The following is a 22,417-nucleotide window of genomic DNA, read 5'->3' as shown; positions in this document are numbered from 1 at the left end:
TGTACTTTCTTTCGCCACAGACAACTTTACTGCACTCCAGGCGTCACACCCTGCTGGGTCGCATAGCTCCTTCTATTCTAATTAGTGCACTACTGTCTAAATACTACAATAAATCCCTGTTTGTAAAATCACTGTGCATAGCAAACAGTGTGAGTGTGTGTGTATGTTCGTGTGTGTGTTCTTTCACAGGCAGAAAATGGTGTATGTGCAATTCTGTTATGAAATAGTCACATCATAATGAAGCAATACATTGGTGACTGGTGACTTACAGGGGGTAGCGTAGCCTTCACTAAAAGGCGCATCTTCATCCATCAACATGGTTGGACTATATAGCCTTTACCGTTGATGACTGGAGGGTTGATCGTGGATCAGATTCTGTGAAAGCAAAAGCTCGGGAGCACCACAAGACTCAACGCCTTGAACCCGTGAGGTCACTACAGAAAACAGTCGGCCAATCAAAATGCACCCTCAGCGCCCCTGGGATTCGCCTTTCTAAGCCAATCAGAGGCCTGGAAGGACTGAGGAGAAAGGAGAGCAACAACTTATAAAATGTTTCACTTCCACCCATCTTCTCAATTCAGATAAAGTGTCAACAACAACTCCAACTAAGCGGCCTTTACTTTCAACAGAGGCAAACATTGCTTTGTCAATATTTTCACACTCCACGTTGAATATCGACAAATGCACCATATTCTCCAAGGATTTAACTTGTGGGTTTTCTTGCATGTTGTTATTTTGACGAAGCAACCCGTGGAGGCTGTCCTGTTGCTCCATCGAAGCCAACGTGTAGGCCTTTAAGCTATACGTTTTTGTGGATCCCAGAATATTTCAGAAGTTTACGGGTTGGTGTTGATTTGGTCGAGAGCAAGGCATCGTTGGCGGAGTTTTAGGAGACATGACAGCACTAGCGGGGGGCATACCGAGGATGATGCGCCCGAACCCACACCAAAACTACCCGCGGGGAGGCTACTCTCTGGAAGGTAGGCTATTGCAAATGGAACCAAGTGCATGTTTCTTGAGTATTGGAAGATTTTGTTTGTTTGTTCATGATTCAATCAGAAAGCAAGTGTTGATATTGTGTCAACATTGAACAGCTGCAAAACTGTTGTTCATATCTAAATAATTGTCTTAGTGTGGCCTTTTAACAGACAATTAACAGTAGGCCTACACATGAACTAACATTTTGACAAGTGAATCAAAGTTGATGTATTCCCTAAATGTGTAGGCTGCCTATTGGAAACTGTAAGTAGCCTACACTAGCCTACTAAGCCATAAACAGTTTGCAGCAATCCCTGGTTCAATTGAATTAACATAGTAGCAGTTGATATCAAAACATCTACAATGCTCTTGTTATAAATGTTATATTGATTTACATTGTGCACCATCCATTAAGTCTAACCTATGTAATAGCAAGAACAATTAAACATTTAGCAAAAGACCGAGATCAAATGGTATGTTATTAACATATTTTCTTGCAACAGGTCTCTCTTGAAAAATATAGCCCCTTTCACTGAGATAGGATAAATAAACGTTGAATAAATAAATATAGGCCTGATTGTTTAGGCTTTTTTTTTTGCCTCTGGGGTTTACTTTTGTTGTTGTTATTGAATGAAATGCGTTCCCTCCGTCCAGTCTCTACCCCGTTAGGCCAGGGCCGGGTGAACCAGCTCGGTGGGATGTTTATCAACGGCAGACCCCTGCCCAACCACATCCGCCACAAGATCGTGGAGATGGCCCACCACGGCATCCGACCCTGTGTCATCTCCCGCCAGCTCCGAGTCTCCCATGGATGCGTGTCCAAAATCTTGTGCCGGTACCAAGAGACAGGCTCCATCAGGCCCGGGTCCATCGGAGGCAGCAAACCCAAGGTGAGGGCCCTAGAACCGGACTGTATAGCAGCGATGTCTCTGTCATCCCAACTTAATGGGCTGCACCTCAACATGCCACTAACAGGATACATGTAATTGGGGATGACAGGCCGTTAAACTAAAAGGATATATAATAATTAACAGTTTTGTGTGGTATAATTTATTGTCATATGCTATTCATTATTCCGAATACATATTTAATTTATAAGACCTTATTTTATGCGCACTTTTAACACCATATTAATACAGACTGTCAAAACATGGGTTTTGAAAACGATCAGGTAAAAGATAAAACTCAACAGAACTGTATAGCCTATTAGGCACAGTGTAGCCTAATTTATTTTAAAATTAAAATAAATAAATGTGCAATAGCAATCATAGGCCTAATGAAATGTTTCCTGCATCCTTGCCACTTGAAGCAGACAACAACCCCAGATGTGGACAAGAAGATCGAGGAATACAAGAAAGACAACCCGGGCATGTTCAGCTGGGAAATCAGGGATAAATTACTCAAAGATGGGATCTGCGACAGAAACAACATCCCCTCAGGTATTTACATTTTTTAACTAATAATTTATACCTTAAAGATCTACAAACCAAACATATATTATAATTATCTTAACCAGAGCATAGTGTCCAATATGTAAATGTACACTACTTAACTAAAATCGTATAAGCCTAACAATAATATTATGCGTTTGCATACGCCTAGTAAAAAGTGCAGGAGAAGATAGCCTATAGGTCTACTAAAGTCATAAAAGCATGCAATAATGGCACCCCTATTGCAACAACTGTAAACATTCTGAAAGTTTGAAAATATAAACAGATATAAATAGAATTTTGTGACACATTATTGCGAGGTGAAAACCAATCAACAGGTGCTAAGACAATATGCATTGGATGTTGGCACTTTCATCAATTCAAGCATGATTTTTTTACTAACAATTTATCACTTATGTATTTACTTTGAAAGTGAGTTCAATCAGCCGTATCATGCGTTGTAAATTCGGGGGAGTTGGAGGAGAAGATGAGGAGGACGATGATGAAATCCAGAAAAGGGAATTGGAAGAGAACGAAAGACGAGCGAAACACAGCATCGACGGCATCCTCGGGGATAGATGTGAGTAATGGTTTTAATCAAAAGCAGTGCAAAGCTTTGGCGATGTTGACTGTAGGCCACGGTTTCCTTATTGGACAAGGGTGCAATTTTGGTTTAGAAAATTATTTTTATTTCAGAAGTATGAATGCTTCTTTTCCTCCCAATTTTCTATATTTGGTTGTGATACAATATGTGCTGAGATGTTGTTTACAAGTTGTTAAAAAGTCGGTTAATTCGTTGGCCACTTGAGACAGTTGAAAATTGGGAGAAATTGGGAATATTAAAAATGTGTTGTCTCTTGAAGATGCTGAATTAGCAAATAACCTGTATATTACACTTAATTCAGATGGGTACGGCCTACATAATGTGCAGAGAAAAAATTTAGAATTGAATTAAAATACCCATATAATGCGATAAATGGAAATATAATCATGGACCATTACTATTTAATTAAATACCTAAATCGTTTACTAAATTATTATTTTTGGACGCGACTCTGCGTTTAAGCGGAATGATTGTTGTGCAGATATGAGATAGATATTGAATTTTAAAAAACGAATATTTAAGCATTTGAAAATAACAACTATTTTGGTGGTTTTCTGCAATACAGGCCTAGCCTAACTTTATGAATATGGACTTTTGAGTTGCATGCCTGTGTTTATACTAAACGAAACTTTTGCTAAAGGCAAACGTTTCCATATGAAGTTGATCAAACATTTGCCCAACTGTTCCGTCCCCCATAAAAAAGACGGTTCCTCCGCACACAATCGGACACTTGAGGATGAACTTGCCGGACAAAGGCGAGAGAGTCTATTGAGACTCACACTTCGGTTTCAGGCGCACAAAGGCCTGCTATAGCAAGCGGCTCAGTGGTGTACAAAAAGACGCCAAAGCTTTTCAAAATGTGTAGAGAAAGGGAGAAAAAATGCGCTGACAAAAGGCTGGGAGAAGACATTATGGACCCGCAATGAGCGATGAATAATTCAGATATCACCAATGGGCAACTCCGGCCGGTTTTATAGACTGCGCGCCGAGAGAAAATGGCCGTTTTCAACGACAAAATGTTCATTTGGAGACTTTTTCAGCGTCAAGAGATGGGTTTGCTATTCAGACTCAGAGAGAACGAGACAGCATCCTATCTCTCCCTATGACCTGGATTTTTCCCGAACACCTGTTGCTTGGTGACCTGTTGGTTTTTCAGGAATGTAGGCTATACTTTCAGAAACGGACTTTTTTAAACAAACAATTTTAGAAATGTGAGCAAAGCCTATTCCAAGTTCATAACAAGGTTTCGGAAGGGACACATTGCCTGTTTTACATATTATTATTTTTATTATTTTTCTGGGGGTAAATTATTTTCACTTATAGCAAATACATATCTGAAGAACTCAACCATTTTTTTTTACACATTTTCCAAGCATCCTCAAATGATTAGGCCTTTCTTATCGCTCTTTTACTCATGTGTTTAGACTCGTTGCGCAGGAGGCATGGTCTGCTTACTACTCCTTACATCAGTCATCGCAGTGTAAACCCTTTCTAGTAGATTAAACTCAAACCTTTTATTTCTTCCCACTTTCATCTAGGGACAAAGCCCGCCCGGTCCTCTTCGCCCGCGGCGCGCGCATTCATGCCATATGTATAGCCGCTTTCCTGCCCTTTTCCAGGCGAGGCATCGCGAATACAGATCAGGATAGGCAATTTACTTTGTTAAGCTTTTAAAATGTATTCTCTCAGTTTGGTTAATATTTTTCCTGCGGGGTTGTGACAAATTTGTCCACCACAATCTATAGCCCATTTCTGGAGATGTGATAGTGCTCTTTTGATAATGTTTGTGTTTCGATATCTGATATTATTCCCCTCCATTTTCTCTGTTATCTGTTCGTGCGGATGATGCCTTGTTTAGATAGATTATACAGGCTTGCAGATATTGTGAGAGAGGTGTATGATTAGGATATAGATATTGTAAGTTAGGAACAGCCAGGCATGATAAAACGTTGCAACAAGAGAGCACAACAAGTGACATTAAATTGTTATTACGACCTATAGATGTATCACAGTATGATTTACAGACTATTTATTTTAAAATATGCCAAACGTCTGAACGGACTAAAAGTTTTTTTTTTTTAATGTGTTATTTAGATTCAAGAAATATAGTTGAGTGTTTTGGGAAGAATTCGTCAACGTATTTTCCTTTAATTCAGTACCTCGACCCCTTGTTACATTGCCAGACTAATCATCTTAATCTTATCCACAATGACAACATTAGCTCATTAGCTCAGAGCAAACTCAAGTGTTGATAATGGCATATCTGAAATGTTGTCTACTCCAATTCAAACACAGTCCAATGATTACTTTCCCTTTTCTCTCAGTCTGCAATGGCCATATGTAATTCTCTTATCCTCTTGTGTGTGCCTGTGGAAGTAGTTGATCTTGTTGTTTTCGTTTTCCTTTAAAGCTCTTCATTAGAATGTGAAAAGGCTGTCTTGGGTATGGAGAGGGTGTCTTCTGGCCAAATATTGATTAAGTAGGTGTTTGTAGAGGCTATTGTTGCAGGAGAGAGAGGACTGTTTCTTTCTGCCTCTTTCGCCTCGGCCTCCATTGTTGGCTACCCTTAAGTGCAGAGATCAAAGCTGCTCTGTTTTGATTTATTTGTCTGGGAAAAGGCCACTGTTGAGTTCAGTGGGATAAAGTAGCTACACTGGGACCAGGTAGCTACTACTAGATCTGCCTGACATTACAGGGCACCTAGAGCATTCTGGGAAAAGGATGCCCCCAAGCAAATGGTAAATGTCGCGCTTTTAATCAGGAAATGAATCTGATGTTAAACGATTGCAGTTCCTGTTTAAGAGGTATAGTTGAGTTCAGGGGAAACAAAATGTTAAATGTATAAATTCGATTATTTATATATAATTAAGAATGTTATGGTGATTGACCAATTATTTAACAGTAGTTAAAAAAGAAAAAAAGAAAGAAATTGGGGACATAGTAAATACTTTCTATTAGTATGAACACATTCATTTGGTGCAAAAATTGTCTGCAGAAAGTGCTCAACCTTGTCAATCTTGCATGAGCAAATTACATAAATGATACCAGCATGGAAGTGGTCTCCTAAACTGAATGAATGGTTTCATGTTAATTAATCAATAAATACTGGCACATTAACTGCCTCCTAATGAATGACACCACCTTCCTCTGTTTATGACTATAACACCAACGGACACCCCTTTAGCCTCATTTAGCTAATTAAAATAACCAAAGTCATGAAAGAGGAGTAGCCTACTCTTGCAGATTCCATTTATGACAATGGGGGGTTGGGGGGGGGGCAGAAAAAAAGAAAAGCTCAGAAATACAAACAGTCAAAGGGATAACTTATCTTGAAAGGGAATCCCGCGGTGCCAAATTGAATAAGCCCAGTTCTTTCAAATCTGCCATGGTGAACGCAGTCAACATGTAATAATTGGTTTCATTGAGGCACATTCACAAAATCTGCTCCCATTCTCCTGGCTCCATTGTCCTGGGGCAGGCAAATAGCCAGGGGGACAGGAGGAATCAAGTGCTGACAAAACATGAAAGATTTAGCTGCTTTTGTCAAAGAAACTGAGTAGGACTTTGTTTGTGTAAATAAAGTGGGAAAACTGGCTCCCCACTACTTTGGCATGGACTGAGAGAGTTTGGAGAGAGAGGAGGGAGAGGAGAGAGAGGAGAGAGAGTGGTGGGGGGGGGAGAAAGAGTAGAGGGAAAGAGAGAGAACAGAGAAACAGAAAAAAGTGAGAGCCATTTTTAAACGTGGCATGCATAGACCGTAATATGCAAACTGCAATCATTCGGTTGAAGCTAGATCTATAGGGAATCATATCAATGGCCGCTATGATTTGTGTATTTCCACAAACCCTATAAACCAATTAGAATGTTTCATAATGTCTTTTCTCCCAGGGCATTCATAAATTTCAATAAACGCATGTCTCTCACTCACTCAGTAATAGCCGACCATGTCAGGAACACACCAAAAAAAAAACCTCAGACACAACAGCGGAAACCTTTAGGGAAGTTAGACATTGATTTTCTATAACGTTGTATATTTGTCAGCAGTCCGTGCGTTTGTACGCTGTCTTAGTGAAGCAGAGGGATGGAGAGAGAGAGACTATCTCCAGTCATAACAAACAACAGTGCCTCATTGCGACCAGTGGAATGTTTTCTACCGACTACTTTCCATCTCTGCCTCCAGGCAGAGCAGTGGAGAAACCCAGGCACTGGGATAGAGAAGAGAAATAGCTGGGTCTTGACTCTGTGTGCGATCACTGGCTGTCTCCCTGCCTGGGTTATTACTACATATATAAACCCAATTTAACTGTACTGTGACAGTATGCCACACCAGAAATCCAAATTCACAATACCTGGAGTATAGCAACTCTTTCTTGGAGATTGATGTTGGATGGAGTGATCAGAATTCATTCAGGGCTGAGAGTTTTTATTAACACCAATAGATGAATAAATGATGTATCCCAGATCATTTGGTGTTTGGTGTCATCACAAGTAGTCAAACATAGAGGCAGTTTAGTGTCATACACATTTTTGATTAACTTATGGGTTTGGTCTTAACCTTTTCCACTTGGATTTTTCCTGGTGTTTTTTTGGATCAAGTTAAAATGAATGTTCACTTTTTCGAAGTTGTAGCTTATTTTTGACTTCTGTAGTGTGTTGTCGTTTCCTGCGAACCATTTTATAAAATCGTAAGCTCAGCTATTAAGTAAGAGACGTCCAGATTCTCCTGGCTTGCATACTTAGAGAATATACACTACCGTTGAAAAGTTTGGGGTCACTTAGAAATGACCTTGTTTTTGAAAGAAAAGCAACAATTTTTCCCATTAAAATAACATCAAATTGATCAGAAATACAGTGTAGACATTGTTAATGTTGTAAATGACTATTGTAGCTGGAAACGGCTGATTTGTAATGGAATATCTACATTGATGTACAGAGGCCCATTATCAGCAACCATCACTACTGTGTTTCAATGACACGTTGTGTTAGCTAATCCAAGTTTATCGTTTTAAAAGCTAATTGGTCATTAGAAAACTATTTTGCAATTGTGTTAGCAATTGAGCATCATATGACTTTTTCTTTGCAACTCTGCCTAGAAGGCCAGCATCCCGGAGTCACCTCTTCACTGTTGACGTTAAGACAGGTGTTTTGTGGGTACTATTTCATGAAGCTGCCAGTTGAGGACTTGTGAGGCATCTGTTTCTCAAACTAGACACTCTAATGTACTTGTCCTCTTGCTCAGTTTTGCACCGGGGCATCCCACTCCTCTTTCTATTCTGGCTAGAGCCAGTTTGCGCTGTTCTGTGAAGGGAGAAGTACACAGCATTGTACAAGATCTTCAGTTTCTTGGCAATTTCTTGCAAGTAATAACCTTCATTTCTCAGAACAAGAATAGAATGACGAGTTTCAGAAGAAAGTTATTTGTTTCTGGCCATTTTGAGCCTGCAATTGAACCCAAAAATGCTGATGTTCCAGATACTGTCTAAAGAAGGCCAGTTTTATTGCTTCTTTAATCAGTACAACAGTTTTCAGCTGTGCTAACATAATTGCAAAATAGTTTTCTAATGATCAATTAGCCTTTTAAAATGATATACTTGGATTAGCTAACACAATGTGCCGTTGGAACACAGGAGTGATGGTTGCTGATAATGGGCCTCTCTACACCAATGTAGATATTCCAGCTACAAAAGTCATTTACAACATTAACACTGTCTACACTGTATTTCTGATCAATTTTATGTTATTTTAATGGACAAAATATTTGCTTTTCTTTCAAAAACAAGGACATTTCTAAGTGGCCCCAAATGTTTGAATGGTAGTGTATAAATACAAAAGTATGTGGACACCTCTTAAAATGAGTGGATTCAGTAATTTCAGGCACACCTGTTGCTGACAGGTGTATACAAGTAGCACACAGCCATGCAATTTCTATAGAGAAACGTTGGCAGTAGAATGGCTTTACTGAAGAGCTCAGTGACTTTCAATGTGGCACTGTCATAGAATGCCACCTTTCCAACAAGTCAGTTTGTCAAATTTCTGCCCTGCGAAGTGGTAGGTCACACAAGCTCACAAAACGGGACCGCTGAGTGCTGAAGCCCATAGCACGTAAAAATCATCTGTCCTCGGTTGCAACACTCACTACTGAGTTCCAATCTGCCTCTGGAAGCAACATGAGCACAGTAACTGTTCGTCTGGAGCTTCATGAAATGGGGTTCCATGGCAAAGCAGCCGCACACAAGTCTAAGATCACCATGCCAAGCGTCGGCTGGAGTGTTGTAAAGCTCGCCGCCATTGGATTCTGGAGCAGTGGAAACGTGTTATCTGGAGTGATGAATCATGCTTCACCATCTGGCAGTCCGACAGACAAATTTGGTGGATGGAAGGATTTGGTGGATGGAAGGAGGATGCTACCTGCCCCAATGCACAGTGCCAACTGTAAAGTTTGGTGGAGGAGGAATAATGGTTTGTGGTTCGGGCTAGACCACTTAGTTCCAGTGAAGGGAAATCTTAACGCTGCAGCATACAATGACATTCTAGACTATTCTGTGCTTCCAACTTTGTGGCAACAGTTTGGGAAAGGCCCTTGCTTGTTTCAGCATGACAATGCCCCTGTGCACAAAGTAAGGTCCATACAGAAATGCTTTGTCGAGATCAGTGTGGAACAACTTAACTGGCCTGCACAGAACCCTGACCTCAACCCCACCGAACATCTTTGGGATGAATTGGAACACCGACAGCGAGTCAGGGCTTATCGCCCAACATCAGTGCCCGACCTCATTAATGCTCTTGGAGCAGAATGGAATCAAGTCCCCATAGCAATGCTCCAACATCTAGTGGAAAGCCTTCCCAGAAGAGTGGAGGATGTGATGGCAGCAAAGGAGGGACCAACTCCATATTAATGCCCATGATTTTGGAATGAGATGTTCAACGAGCAGGTGTCCACATACTTTTGCTCATGTAGTGTATGTTAGCGGTGCATTGAAAAGCATCCCCCTCCCTATTCACTCCCTTATTTATCTCCTCTCACCCTGGCTATACACACCACATTTACTTCAGCCTATGTCAAAGCATCACTCTCAAGACTCTCTCTCAAGAAAATCCACACTGGTTTATCTGCAAGTGAATACAGGCTCTATGCTTCATTAAATCCTCTTTCTGTGCTGGCACCCGCATTGTGAGGACTGTGATATTAATTCAAAGGACAATTAATGAATGCAGGCCAACTTTGAAGTGAGGGAGCGGGGTCCTGCCCTGGGCCTGCCTCTCGTCGCTGATGGACTCCCGTCACATTCTCCCCACTGCCCAGAGAGACAGTTTGAAGTGGCTGAAAGAGAAAGAGAGAAGAAGAGAGAAAGAGAAGAGTGACCAATAGAAGGTCAAGGAGAACGCTCTATTTCCTTGGAAGTATTAGCTAAGCAAAACTCTGTGATGGTGGAGAATAAAGGAGTTCGGAGAGAATGAGGTCGGGGGGGAGGGGGGTGATGGGCGAGGGGAGTTCTGGCAAAAAAAAGGTTTCGATACAATGAGATAGTTAATTGAGTAAAGCCAGACAGCGTTGTCAATCACTTAACTTGGTTTAGCCTGGCTTCTTTATTATTTTTTAAGAGCGGTTTAGTTCGGCGCAGAATGGAATGGACACGGTAGAGTCATTTCGTAGCTCTTTTTAGTCGTGTTTTCTCACGGACAAGAGCAACAACAAAAAAAGTCTGCTTTTGGTTTCGCGTCTTGGTTCATCTCGATTAGACGCGAACATTATCCAAGCACGATGAGATATGCCTAAAAAAAATCTAAAAATATCAGAATGTTAAGATAAAGAAACCAGGACAGACAGACTAACCAGTAAACGGAGAAACAGAAAGAAAGACACGTCACAGCCTAGAGAATGTGTTATGGAAAAGAAGAGAAACTGAGGAATGCCACGGTGGTTGAACTCTGGCCGTTCACTGCCTATGAAGTTTTTGTGGAGGGGTGATGTTGGCCTGTAAAGGGGTCAGCAGCCCACCTCCGCTCCTCTCCTGCCCCCTCCCCTTTATGACAGTACATGGGGGTGTAGTTTGGCAGGGTCAGAGGGCGACTTAGGGTCACTGCCTGTTAAAACTATCTCCTCGTCAGGAAGAGAAGGTTAAAATAATGTTTAGTTCACCATGACAGCTAATGGACTCCCGTTCTTTTTCTCTGGGCTATAGAACATATTACATAGTCATCCAATATTATAGGAATCTTGTAGGTTTTTCTGATATTATTGGATGTGTAAAGCTAAAGTGAATTGGAATGATGCTGGTGGTTGCTTGGTGTGAGACTATGAGAGTAGGCCCACTAGGCCCATTATGCACCTGGGGAGCGGGTGGCTTGGGCGGCTGGGCCAGGGTGGGTCGGTGCTGGGGGGGGAGCGTGTGGCAGACTGGCCTGTTCATGTGGCCCTGCATGGGTACTGTGCCACTGCTTTGTCCCTTCTTTGGGGGTGGCAATGCCACCGTGAAACTGTCACCTCACTCCACCCCACTGGAACTAAATAATAAGATGCCCCACACTGGGTCCACATAATGCCCTGCACAGGGCCGTTTGGGGCTTTTTGCCACTTCAGCTATATCAGAGAGTGATACATCTTTTTAACGTCATATAGCTGACTCTCTTTGTGTGTGATCTCCGTAGCCCGCTCTCCAATCGCTCTCTCTCTCTCTCTTGCTCTCTCGCCCTCCATCCCTACTCCATCCCTCCTCCTTCGTCCCTTCCTCGCTCATTCCCAGGCAGCTGCAACAGACTCCTGGGGGCTCCTTAGCAAGTCAAGTGAGAGCCAGGCCCCACTCCCCTCTTCCTCCCCATCCTCCCCTCTTTCTCCTCCTTTTCTCACCACACTGTTAACTCCAGCTGGGGCCATAAGCTGTCAGTTAACCATTATACCCTGTGTGCATCTGCTGGGTCTAGCCCTAGCTTTTCCTTGTCACGCCTCCATGGCGATGATGTACTGTTTTATTCAGTGAGTCGGCCATCCAGTCCTGCTCTCTGAAAGGGCCAGATCTACTTCCCTGTGCAAATAACTAGTTAATTTGTCTCTTCTGCCTTTTGTTTTGGGTGCAGGGGAACACATGTCAGCATCTCAATTACGCTCTCTATTAAGAGCCCCTAGAGGAAGGGCCGCCCGGCCCTACGACCAGCCCCGTCATAAACAGCCCCATATGGCCCTCTCTCTAAACCCTTTCTCTCTATTTATAGCTACTGTATCTCTCTTTTTCTGTTGCTTTCTGTCTCTTTCTGGATTCTCTCTCTCCTTCTATCCGGCTCAGTCCTTCTGGCTCTTTCTCTAATCTCTTTCTCCATCAGTCTCCTTCAATCTGCCTCTTTTTCTTCCTCTCTCCCTCTCTTTCTACATCTTTATTCTGAGATTGCAAAATCAGAGCGTGTGTATTGGTGACTGTGTGTGTGTGTTTGTGTGTGTGTATTGGCAACTCTTTGTACGGGTGTGTTTGCGTGTGTGTGTTTGTGTGTGTTTGAGTGTGTGTGTGTGTGTGTATTGGCAAGTCGTGACTCTGTGTGTGTGTATGTGTGTGTCAGCCACTATGTGTGTGTAATATGTGTCTCCTCGTGTTAACATCTCAGAGTAGGGTGAAGAGGGAATGCTTGCCAGGGTGTGTTTTGGCCACTGGACTCGACACAGTCAACAAGCCCAGTCAGTCCCTATTTGAGGTCTGGTCTGTGTGGAGGTTTTTCTCTACTGTTAAATACTGTTCTGCTAGAGGTGATTGTAATGGACAGCGACAGTCTGACGGTTCGCATCTCCGTGTGTGTGCCATGCCTGTCTGCTTCCTGGATCCATAAACCATTTAGTTTAGTTAAGGTTTGTGTGGGTGCTTTTGGCAATGTCAGTCCTCTGTAAATCGTTGTGGGCGTGTCTGCATGTGTTAGCGCGGGTTTCTGTGTAAACGGCATATATATTTTTATATGTCTTTTTAAAAACCTTTATTTAAGAAGAGAGTCATGCTGAGACCACGGTATCTTTCACAGATGAGCCCTGTATACACATCAATACACAACAATTACACTATACATACAGTTGAAGTCTGAAGTTTATATACACCTTAGCCAAATACATTTAAACTCTGTTTTTCACAATTCCTGACATTTAATCCTAGTAAAAAAATTCCCTATCTTAGGTCAGTTATGATCACCACCTTATTTTAAGAATGTGAAATGTCAGGATAATAGTAGACATAATGATTTATTTAAGCTTTTATTTCTTTCATCACATTCCCAGTGGGTCAGAAATGTACATACACTCAATTAGTATTTGGTAGCATTGCCTTTAAATTGTTTAACTTGGATCAAACGTTTCCGGTAGCTTTCCACAAGCTTCCCACAATAAGTTGGGTGCATTTTGGCCCATTCCTCCTGACAGAGCTGAGGTCAGGGCTTCGTGATGGCCACTCCAATACCTTGACTTTGTTGCCCTTAAGCCATTTTGCCACAACTTTGGAAGTATGTTTGTGGTCATTGTCCATTTGGAAGACGCATTTGCGACCAAGCTTTAACTTTCTGACTGATGTCGAGATGTTGCTTCAATATATCCACATAAATTCCCTTCTTTATGATGCCATCTATTTTGTGAAGTGCACCAGTCCCTCCTACAGCAAAGCACCCCCACAACATGATGCTGCCACCCCCGTGCTTCACGGTTGGGATGGTGTTCTTTGGCTTGCAAGCCTCCCCCTTTTCCCTCCAAACATAACAATGGTCATTATGGACAAACAGTTCTATTTTTGTTTCATCAGACCAGAGGACATTTCTCCAAAAAGTACAATCTTTGTCCCCATGTGCATTTGCAAACCATAGTCAGGCTTTTATATGGCGGTTTTGGAGCAGTAGCTCCTTCCTTGCTGAGCGGCCTTTCAGGTTATGCCGATATTGGACTCATTTTACTGTGGATATAGATACTTTTGTACCTGTTTCCTCCAGCATCTTCACAAGGTCCTTTGCTGTTGTTTTTGGATTGATTTGCACTTTTCACACCAAAGTATGTTCATCTCTAGGAGACAGAATGCGTCTCCTTCCTGAGCGGTATGATGGCCCATGGTATTTATCCTTGCGTACTATTGTTTGTACAGATGATCGATGTATCTTCAGGTGTTTGGAAATAGCTCCCAAGGATGAACCAGACTTGTGGAGGTCTACAATTTTTTTCTGAGGTCTTAGCTGATTTCTTTTGATTTTCCCATGATGTCAAGCAAAGAGGCACTGAGTTTGAAGGTAGGCCTTGAAATACATCCACAGGTACACCTCTAATTGCCTCAAATTATGTCAATTAGCCTATCAGAAGTTTCAGAAGCCATGACATCATTTTCTGGAATTTTCCAAGCTGTTTAAAGGCACAGTCAACTTAGTGTATGTAAACTTCTGACCCACTGGAATTGTGATACAGTGAATTATAAGTGAAATAATATGTCTGTAAACAACTGTTGGAACAATTACTGGTGTCACGCACAAAGTAGATGTCCTAACCAACTTTCCAAAACTATAGTTTGTTAACAATACATTTGTGGAGTGGTTGAAAAACAGGTTTTAATGACTCCAACATAAGTGTATGCAAACTTCCGACTTCAACTGTATCTACATACGCATTCATTACACAATACATGAAAAGCAAACACAAAGCTCGAAAAGCAAAACACAATGAAACAAACATATTCTTCAGTAAAAAGGCCCTCTGACATCCGCCTGAATTGCCCGCATAAAGGCACCAACTCCACCAACCTGAAGGATTTTTGGAGAGGATTCCTCATGAGAGGTGCAAATAAAAAACCCTGAGTCCAGGTCTGGTAACTTATACGTCTGAAGGTTAACAATTTAGTAAGGTACGGCGGAAGATTATGCAAGAGGGCTTTATAACCAAAAAAGAGCTCAATGCATCAATCTAAGACACTGTAATTATTTAAAATCTCAGACACACCGGTAGGATTGTCAAACGTTTGCCTGCCGACAGTACTCAGCACCTCTGAACACTGTCGGCAGTGAATCCCTTTTGTGTTCACACAGCAAAGACCTAGAAGTCGTCAGCCACTCAGCCTTGTTAAAATACTCCGATCCAGAATGTGGCAGTAGCGTTGTTTAGCAATGCATGCCCGTATGTGTTGCTTAGTTCATGGTCTAGATTCCAATGTTAACAAGCTAGATAGCTTCGCTAATGTTGCTATTTTGTAGAAAGCACTTGACGGCCACAGGTAGATAACTACCTAGCAAGATGACGAAGAAACAATTGAATACATAATCCCATACTGCCAGTACCAGACCATAGACACTTGTTGAAATATCTTGCTAATGTTAGCATATTCGCTAGCTGGCACAACCTAGCTAGTTAGCTAAGGACACTGCGCTAACTCGGCAGCTAACACAGGCAGTTTTTCATGGAAATGAATCCATTGTGATTTAATGATAATGTAAATATTAGCTACAGTGGTTAGATAGTTTGGAGGAAATATTTCGTGTTGTGTGCATTGCATCTGTGCACTTAGCTAGCTCCCATCCCATAGACTAAATTGCATATTAATTGTGACTGGCTCATGCCCCCCTATTTTAAATTTTTTGTTGTCACTCCTGTTGGCTCCCCCCACGTGGGGATTCGTGCTCTCTGATTGGCTCAAAGTCAAGTTGTTGGCTACTGAAGTGCATTGTGATTCTAAAAGTAGAAATGTCAGGTTCGTCGCCACTGGTTTGTCACCCAGCAGTTACCGCTTTTGTTCTAGCAAAAGAGGGAATGGCCTCCCACTGTGATAAGTATCTATTGGCAGTGAGATTCTCTGTGTGTTTCATGCTCGAGAGGGAAGCACTGTCTAACACAAACTACGTACCTGTTGAAATCTACATATCCATCTATCCTTACTGTGTCGCTCTGTCAACCTTATTCAATGTATCCTTTATCTACTGGCCTTACACGTCCTGGTCCTGCTTTGTTTAAATGTCTATTTTAGTGGCTAATTCAGCAGCAAAACCAATTTCCTCCTCAGGGAAAATAATCCATTTTTACGTTAATTTAGATTATTGTCAGAGGCACAGCCAAACTGTGGAGTATTTTGTATTTTCAGCACCCTAGCTCCAGGGTAAAATTTGATTTGAGTGTTGAAGTGAGGAGGTCCCCTTGTGTGTTCAGTATCCTCTTCTCCTGTTTGTTGATGGGAATGTGTGGGAACCCTGTTGCTCTAGGTTCCTGCGTTTGCGTCAATGTTGCCCTCTCGTTGTGATCCGCCACGGGCATCGGAACGTGGTTGGTATTCTCAAACTCAAACGTGGGCGGTTGTGGCGGGAGGAAGAGGGAAGTGGAGTAATGGAAATGGACGTGGTGGAAGGGACAGTTTTAACAATGAGTGGAGCAGAATAGAGAGCAACCCCACTTGTACTTCTTCTCTCTCTCTCTCTCTCTCTCTCTCTCTCTCTCGTTCCCTCCGTAGCACCCCTTCACCTCTGTCTATCTTCTCCAGGTGCATTCAGCTCCCATCTCAGTTACCCCCACCCCCTCATCTTCTCAACTCCACAACCCCCATGCCCCCACCAACCCCCATGCCCCTCTGGCTATAGATGGAAGGTGGGAGGGATTGGGGGGGTGCTCCCCTGCTGTGCCCCTCTACAGCCCCAGTGGCCCCTCTCTGGCCCTCTTTGTGCCCCCACAACCCCCCTTGCCTCGCTCACCCATCCAGACCCCCATTCCCTCACTCCCCTGCTGGGCAGGTGACAGGGCCCTGAATGCGGGCCGGGGCAGCCCTGATGGATTCTACAGATGGAGCGTGGAAATCAGCCCAATAGAGCCCTGCCACAGGCCTTTCCCCTCCGCCATACAAAGGAACCCGGGCCATAACACTCCCAAAGAGAGAGATGGAGAGAAAGAGATGGAGAGAAAGAGATGGAGAGAACGAGAGAGAAAGAGGGCCAAAAGGATGACAAAAGTAACACTGTCATTTTTCATTAAAGTAGAGGCCGTGATGGAGTGTTTTCGCGGTAGTTACTAATAAGAGAGAGAGAGAGAGAGAGAGAGAGAGAGAGAGAGAGAGAGAGAGAGAGAGAGAGAGAGAGAGAGAGAAGAGGAGTGCACCCCCACCCTGCAGTTAACATGATACAGTGCTGCTGGGGAGCTTTTCTCTCAGCTCTTCTCAGCTCATTTTCAGCTTTCTTTTGGTCTCCTTCTTTTCTCTCAGCTCTTCTCAGCTTGTTTTCAGCTCTCTTTCTGTCTCATTTTCTCTCTTTCTTCTATCCTTTAAATGGCAATGACCATGATGTGTGTATTTGTTTATTGGTTTGTTTGGTTTTTATCTTGTTTATCGCTTAATGAATCCGTTTCTTGTTTTGTGAATGTTTTGAGTAACAAGTATAGTTGCTTTTGGGGCAGAATAATTTGGGGGCAGAATTTGAGACTATTTGATAGTTTAGGACATAATAGCATCCCAATAGAATTCATGTAAAATTCACTGCAGAAAAAAATGATGTACTATACTTGATCAGTTTTTCAGTTAGGGTTGATGCTGTGTACATACCTCTCCTCAACATTCCTGTCAAAGTAACACAAACATCCCAGCCAGACCAGTATTCCAAATCATGGCTCAAAACTTTCTGCCCTGATGGATATTTACTCTTCACGTCCAACAAATCTCCCATGAGTCTCTCTGCTCTCAATGCTCTGTCCGGTGCCCCTGGTCTGAATCTAATAAAGAGCTCTTCCCTGCGTTGGAATCTTGTTTCGGCGCTCCAGAGCTCCCAGAGCTCAAATCCCTGTGTAATGCCTGGATGGGCTCTCACTGGCAACCAGCACAAGCATTTCCTGTTCGGCTCCAGAGAATGGCACCGAGGAGACCGGAGAGACGGGAGCCCCGCTCCCCTGCCTGCCTGGCTCTCTACTTTTAATTAAACCTAAATCTGGAGAGGAGAGGAGAGAGCGAGGAGAGAGGGAGGAGAGAGGGAGGAGAAAGAGAGAGCTGAAGAGAGGAGAAGCATAGAGGAGAGGTTACCTCCATTAACCATGCATCCACACCATATTCTCTCTCTTTCTCTCCAGCTCTTTCCTCCTCTCTGATGGCTCACTGAGAGACATGAGGTGGTCTTGGTATGGGTAATACTATTATTACAATAGAACTGGATTTGCCTCTGCTTTTAGGTGGATGTTTGGGTCTATGAGACATATGAGCACAGACTCAGACAGACCCCTATTTAAAGCTCTGTCCCACCTTCTGTCAGACTTCATGATTAGAAGGTCCCTCAGGCAAAGAGCTCAAGGGAATGGAATTTAACCCTTTCTGTCTGTAGCCATCTGCGTTGCAAACATTGTTATAGAGAAAAAGCAACGCGTGAAATCAGAGGTTCTAGACACAGCAGACAGATGCATGTGTGTGTGTATACGTTTATGTGTGTGTGTGTGTGTGTGTGTGTGTGTGTGTGACGAGTGCATTGCAGACACGTAATGGTGGACAATGGGTGGCTGTCACGCTAGTTTGAGGACCCTAATCATTATTTAATAGACAGCTAGCCTCCCCCCATACGCTGCTTTAGTCCTTCAGTATCCCAGCCTCAAGCCTTCATTCACCACTCTTCTGCTGAATTAGGCCTTAAAAGCCCTCTCCGTCTCTCTGTCTGTCTGCCTCTATATCCCTCTGTCCCTCTGTCTGTCTGCCTCTATATCCCTCTGTCTGTCTGTTTCTATATCCCTCTATCTGTCTGTCTGTTTCTATATCCCTCTGTCCCTCTGTCTGTCTGTTTCTATATCCCTCCATCTGTTTGTCTGTCCCTCTGTCTGTCCCTCTGTCTGTCTGTCCGTCTGTACGTCTGTCCCTCTGTCCCTCTGTCCCTCTGTCCGTTCGTCTGTCTCTATATTCTCCTGTCCCTCTGTCTCTCTGTCCATCTGTCTTTCTCTATATTCTTCTGTCCTTCTGTCTCTTCTGTCTCTCTGTCCTTCTGTCTCTTTGTCCATCTGTCTTTCTCTATATTCTCCTGTCCCTCTGTCCCTCTGTCCATCTGTCATTCTCTATATTCTTCTGTCCCTCTGTCCTTCTGTCCCTTCGGTCTCTCTGTCCCGCTGTCCAGCAGCCCTCAACTGAGCAAACAGATGAAAGACACAATCTGGGATTAAATTTTCATACAAAATGGTGATATCCTATTTTGCCCAACAGGTATACGACTCCATTAATCCATGTTTAAACAGACTACTGGTCTCTCTGGGCTCTCTTTTGATCATCTTAGGATCCACTGGGGCCTGTGTGGAGTTTAGAAGGGGGTGTTGAGGATCAAATTAAAGTGATCCCACCCTGTGAAAGCCCTAAGGTCACATCATAGTGGGCGAGAACTAGATATATTATTCCCTGACCGCAGGAGCTACCCAGGTCATAATATGGGCCCTAGTCATTACATTACATTGCAGGATTTATCCCAAGTCTTTGACACCTGTTGCTTCTGTGTGTCTCTCTAATAAAGGTCAAGGGTTTACTTTACATTCCAAGTCTTAGAAATACATTTTGTTGCCCCCCTCCTCCATTCAAAATAACATCTTTCCTCTTTCGTTTTTCTAACCGGCCAATCAGAATAACCATTATCTGTTATGTGTTTGCAGCCAGCCACTCAGACGAGGGTTCGGACGTGGACTCCGAGCCGGGCCTGCCACTAAAGAGGAAACAGCGTCGCAGTAGGACCACCTTCTCAGCCGAGCAGCTGGAGGAGCTGGAGAGAGCCTTTGAACGAACACACTACCCTGATATATACACCAGAGAAGAGCTAGCTCAGAGGGCCAAACTCACAGAAGCCAGAGTTCAGGTTAGTGAAGACCAATACACACACAGGCAAGAATGCAGACATACACAGGGAAGTACACAAACATGGGAAAGCACATACAAACACATGGCAGGCAGGCATGCATGCATGCTCAGATGCACACACACACACACACACACACACACACACACACACACACACACACACACACACACACACACACACACACACACACACACACACACACACACACACACACACACACACACACACACACACACACACACACACACACACACACACACACACACACACACACACAGACACCAGTTGTACTGGGATGTCTTTAACCCCTGCCGCCCCATACACACACACATTCTGGAGGTCTTTGTCCACAGTCCCAGGGGCCCAATCTGGTCTGCGACTGCTCTGTGATCTGCTGGGCTGGAGATTCCTGGGGATGTGTGCAATATGGGTGTTAAACTGGCCTGGCATGGTGCCATTCACCCCCTCCAGACATCAGTCACATGTCAGCTGTACACACACACACACACACACACACACACACACACACACACACACACACACACACACACACACACACACACACACACACACACACACACACACACACACACACACACACACACACACACACACACACACACACACACACACACACACACACCTCACTGTATTCTCAGATATAAAAGTTTCCTTTTTTGACATCTTTTGTAAAAAGATATCTATTAAAAGCAACTAAAAAAGATGCCAGAATTAGAGATTCTTTAGTAAGCCATTAAAGTGATTTCATTGGTTTATGGGTTTGTCAGGATTCCCCAACAGGCAACCCATGGGCTGGGGATTTTAATTAGGCCCCCAAGTGTTCAAAACAAAAAAATACAAAGAATATATTTACATTTGTATATCATTTTCAGTGTTGGACATAAAAGACTGTAAAATCCCCAGGAAATCAGTTCAAAGTGATTTTAATTGAGGAAGTCTGTTCCCCAATATCCCCACGCATAAATAGAGAGGAATACTGTATGTCATCGTATCCAAGTGGGATCCAGATTTGAAATGATTTTGTTTTTGTCAAAAACTGTTTGGGATTCTTGACGTCAATTTGCAGTGTTCAAATTATTTCTAAGTACAGTTGAAGTTTAAAACTTGTTTTTCAACCACTCCACAAATGTATTGTTAACAAACTATAGTTTTGGCAAGTCGGTTAGGACATCTACTTTGTGCATTACACAAGTAATTTTTCCAACAATTGTTTACAGACATATTATTTCACTTACAATTCACTGTATCACAATTCCAGTGGGTCAGAAGTTTACATACACTAAGTTGACTGTGCCTTTAAACAGCTTGGAAAATTCCTGAAAATGATGTCATGGCATAAGAAGCTTCTGATAGGCTAATTAACAACATTTGAGTCAATAGGAGGTGTACCTGTGGATGTATTTCAAGGCCTACCTTCAAACTCAGTGCCTCTTTGCTTGACACCATGGGAAATTAAAAATAAATCAGCCAAGACCTCAGAAAAAGTCTGATTCATCCTTGGGAGCAATTTCCAAACGCCTGAAGGTACCACGTTCATCTGTACAAACAATAGTACGCATGTATAAATAGCCTTGGGATGACGCAGCCGTCATACCCCTCAGGAAGGAGACGCCTTCTGTCTCCTAGAGATGAACTTACTTTGGTGCGAAAGCTGCAAATCAATCCCAGAACAACAGCAAAGGACCTTGTGAAGATGCTGGAGGAAACAGGTACAAAAGTATTTATATCCACAGTAAAACGAGTCCTATATCGACATAGCCTGAAAGGCCGCTCAGCAAGGAAGAAGCCTGTGCTCCAAAATCGCCATTAAAAAGCCAGACTACGGTTTGCAACTGCACATGGGGACAAAGATGGTACTTTTTGGAGAAATGTCCTCTGGTCTGATGAAACAAAAATAGAACTGTTTGGCCATAATGACCATCCTTATGTTTGGAGGTAAAAGGGGCTTGATTGCAAGCCAAAGAACACCATCCCAACCGTGAAGCACGGGGGTGGCAAGATCATGTTGTGGGGGTGCTTTGCTCTAGGAGGGACTGTTGCACTTCACAAAATAGATGGCATCATGAGAAGGGAAAATTATGTGGATATATTGAAGCAACATCTCAAGACATCAGTCAGGAAGTTAAGGCTTGGTCGCAAATGGGTTTTCCAAATAGACAATGACCCCAAGCATACTTCCAAAGTTGTGGCAAAATGGCTTAGGGGGCTAGGCGTCCCCGCTAGCGGGACAACTTCCGGTGAAACTGTAGGATGCGGAATTCAAAAAAATAATCATACAAATTATGGATATTAAACATTTAGCTACATACAAGTGTCTCTAACTGCACTGTCCGATTTACAGTATGCTTTACAGCGAAAGCATTCCATGTGATTGTTTGAGGACAGCGCCCCACAAAATATTTTTCTACCGGCACAGGTTTCATAAATTCACAAATAGCGATTAAATATTCACTTACTTTTTGAAAATTGTCCTCTGATTTGTCATCTAAAGGGTCCCAGCTATAACACTTAGTGTCGTTTTGTTAGATAAATTCTTCTTTATATCCCAAAAGGTCTGTTTAGTTTGGCGCCATCGAATTGAGTAATCCACTCGTTCAGTATGCAGAGA

At 42.8% G+C, this 22,417-nt stretch overlaps 1 protein-coding gene across 2 annotated transcripts in view; it reads left to right on the top strand.

Moving 5' to 3' along the window:
- The first annotated feature begins 576 nt into the window (after positions 1 to 576).
- LOC112260412 (paired box protein Pax-3-like) overlaps positions 577 to 22,417 on the top strand; it is a 36,719-nt gene continuing 14,878 nt past the window's right edge. Inside the window, exons 1-5 of one of the 2 annotated variants that reach the window (XM_042328703.1) lie at positions 577 to 980; positions 1,633 to 1,868; positions 2,291 to 2,417; positions 2,842 to 2,988; positions 19,586 to 19,785. In XM_042328703.1, the coding sequence (XP_042184637.1) occupies positions 896 to 980; positions 1,633 to 1,868; positions 2,291 to 2,417; positions 2,842 to 2,988; positions 19,586 to 19,785 (795 nt within the window). In that variant the 5' untranslated portion in view covers positions 577 to 895. Of the gene's footprint in view, positions 981 to 1,632; positions 1,869 to 2,287; positions 2,418 to 2,841; positions 2,989 to 19,585; positions 19,786 to 22,417 lie in introns of both variants that reach the window. The other variant, XM_042328702.1, reaches the window with a different exon arrangement.

The sequence above is a fragment of the Oncorhynchus tshawytscha genome, linkage group LG10 (genome assembly GCF_018296145.1).
Source record: "Oncorhynchus tshawytscha isolate Ot180627B linkage group LG10, Otsh_v2.0, whole genome shotgun sequence".
Taxonomy (NCBI): domain Eukaryota; kingdom Metazoa; phylum Chordata; class Actinopteri; order Salmoniformes; family Salmonidae; genus Oncorhynchus; species Oncorhynchus tshawytscha.
Note: the sequence above shows the minus strand (reverse complement) of the source record. Positions and strands in the feature narration are given on the sequence as shown.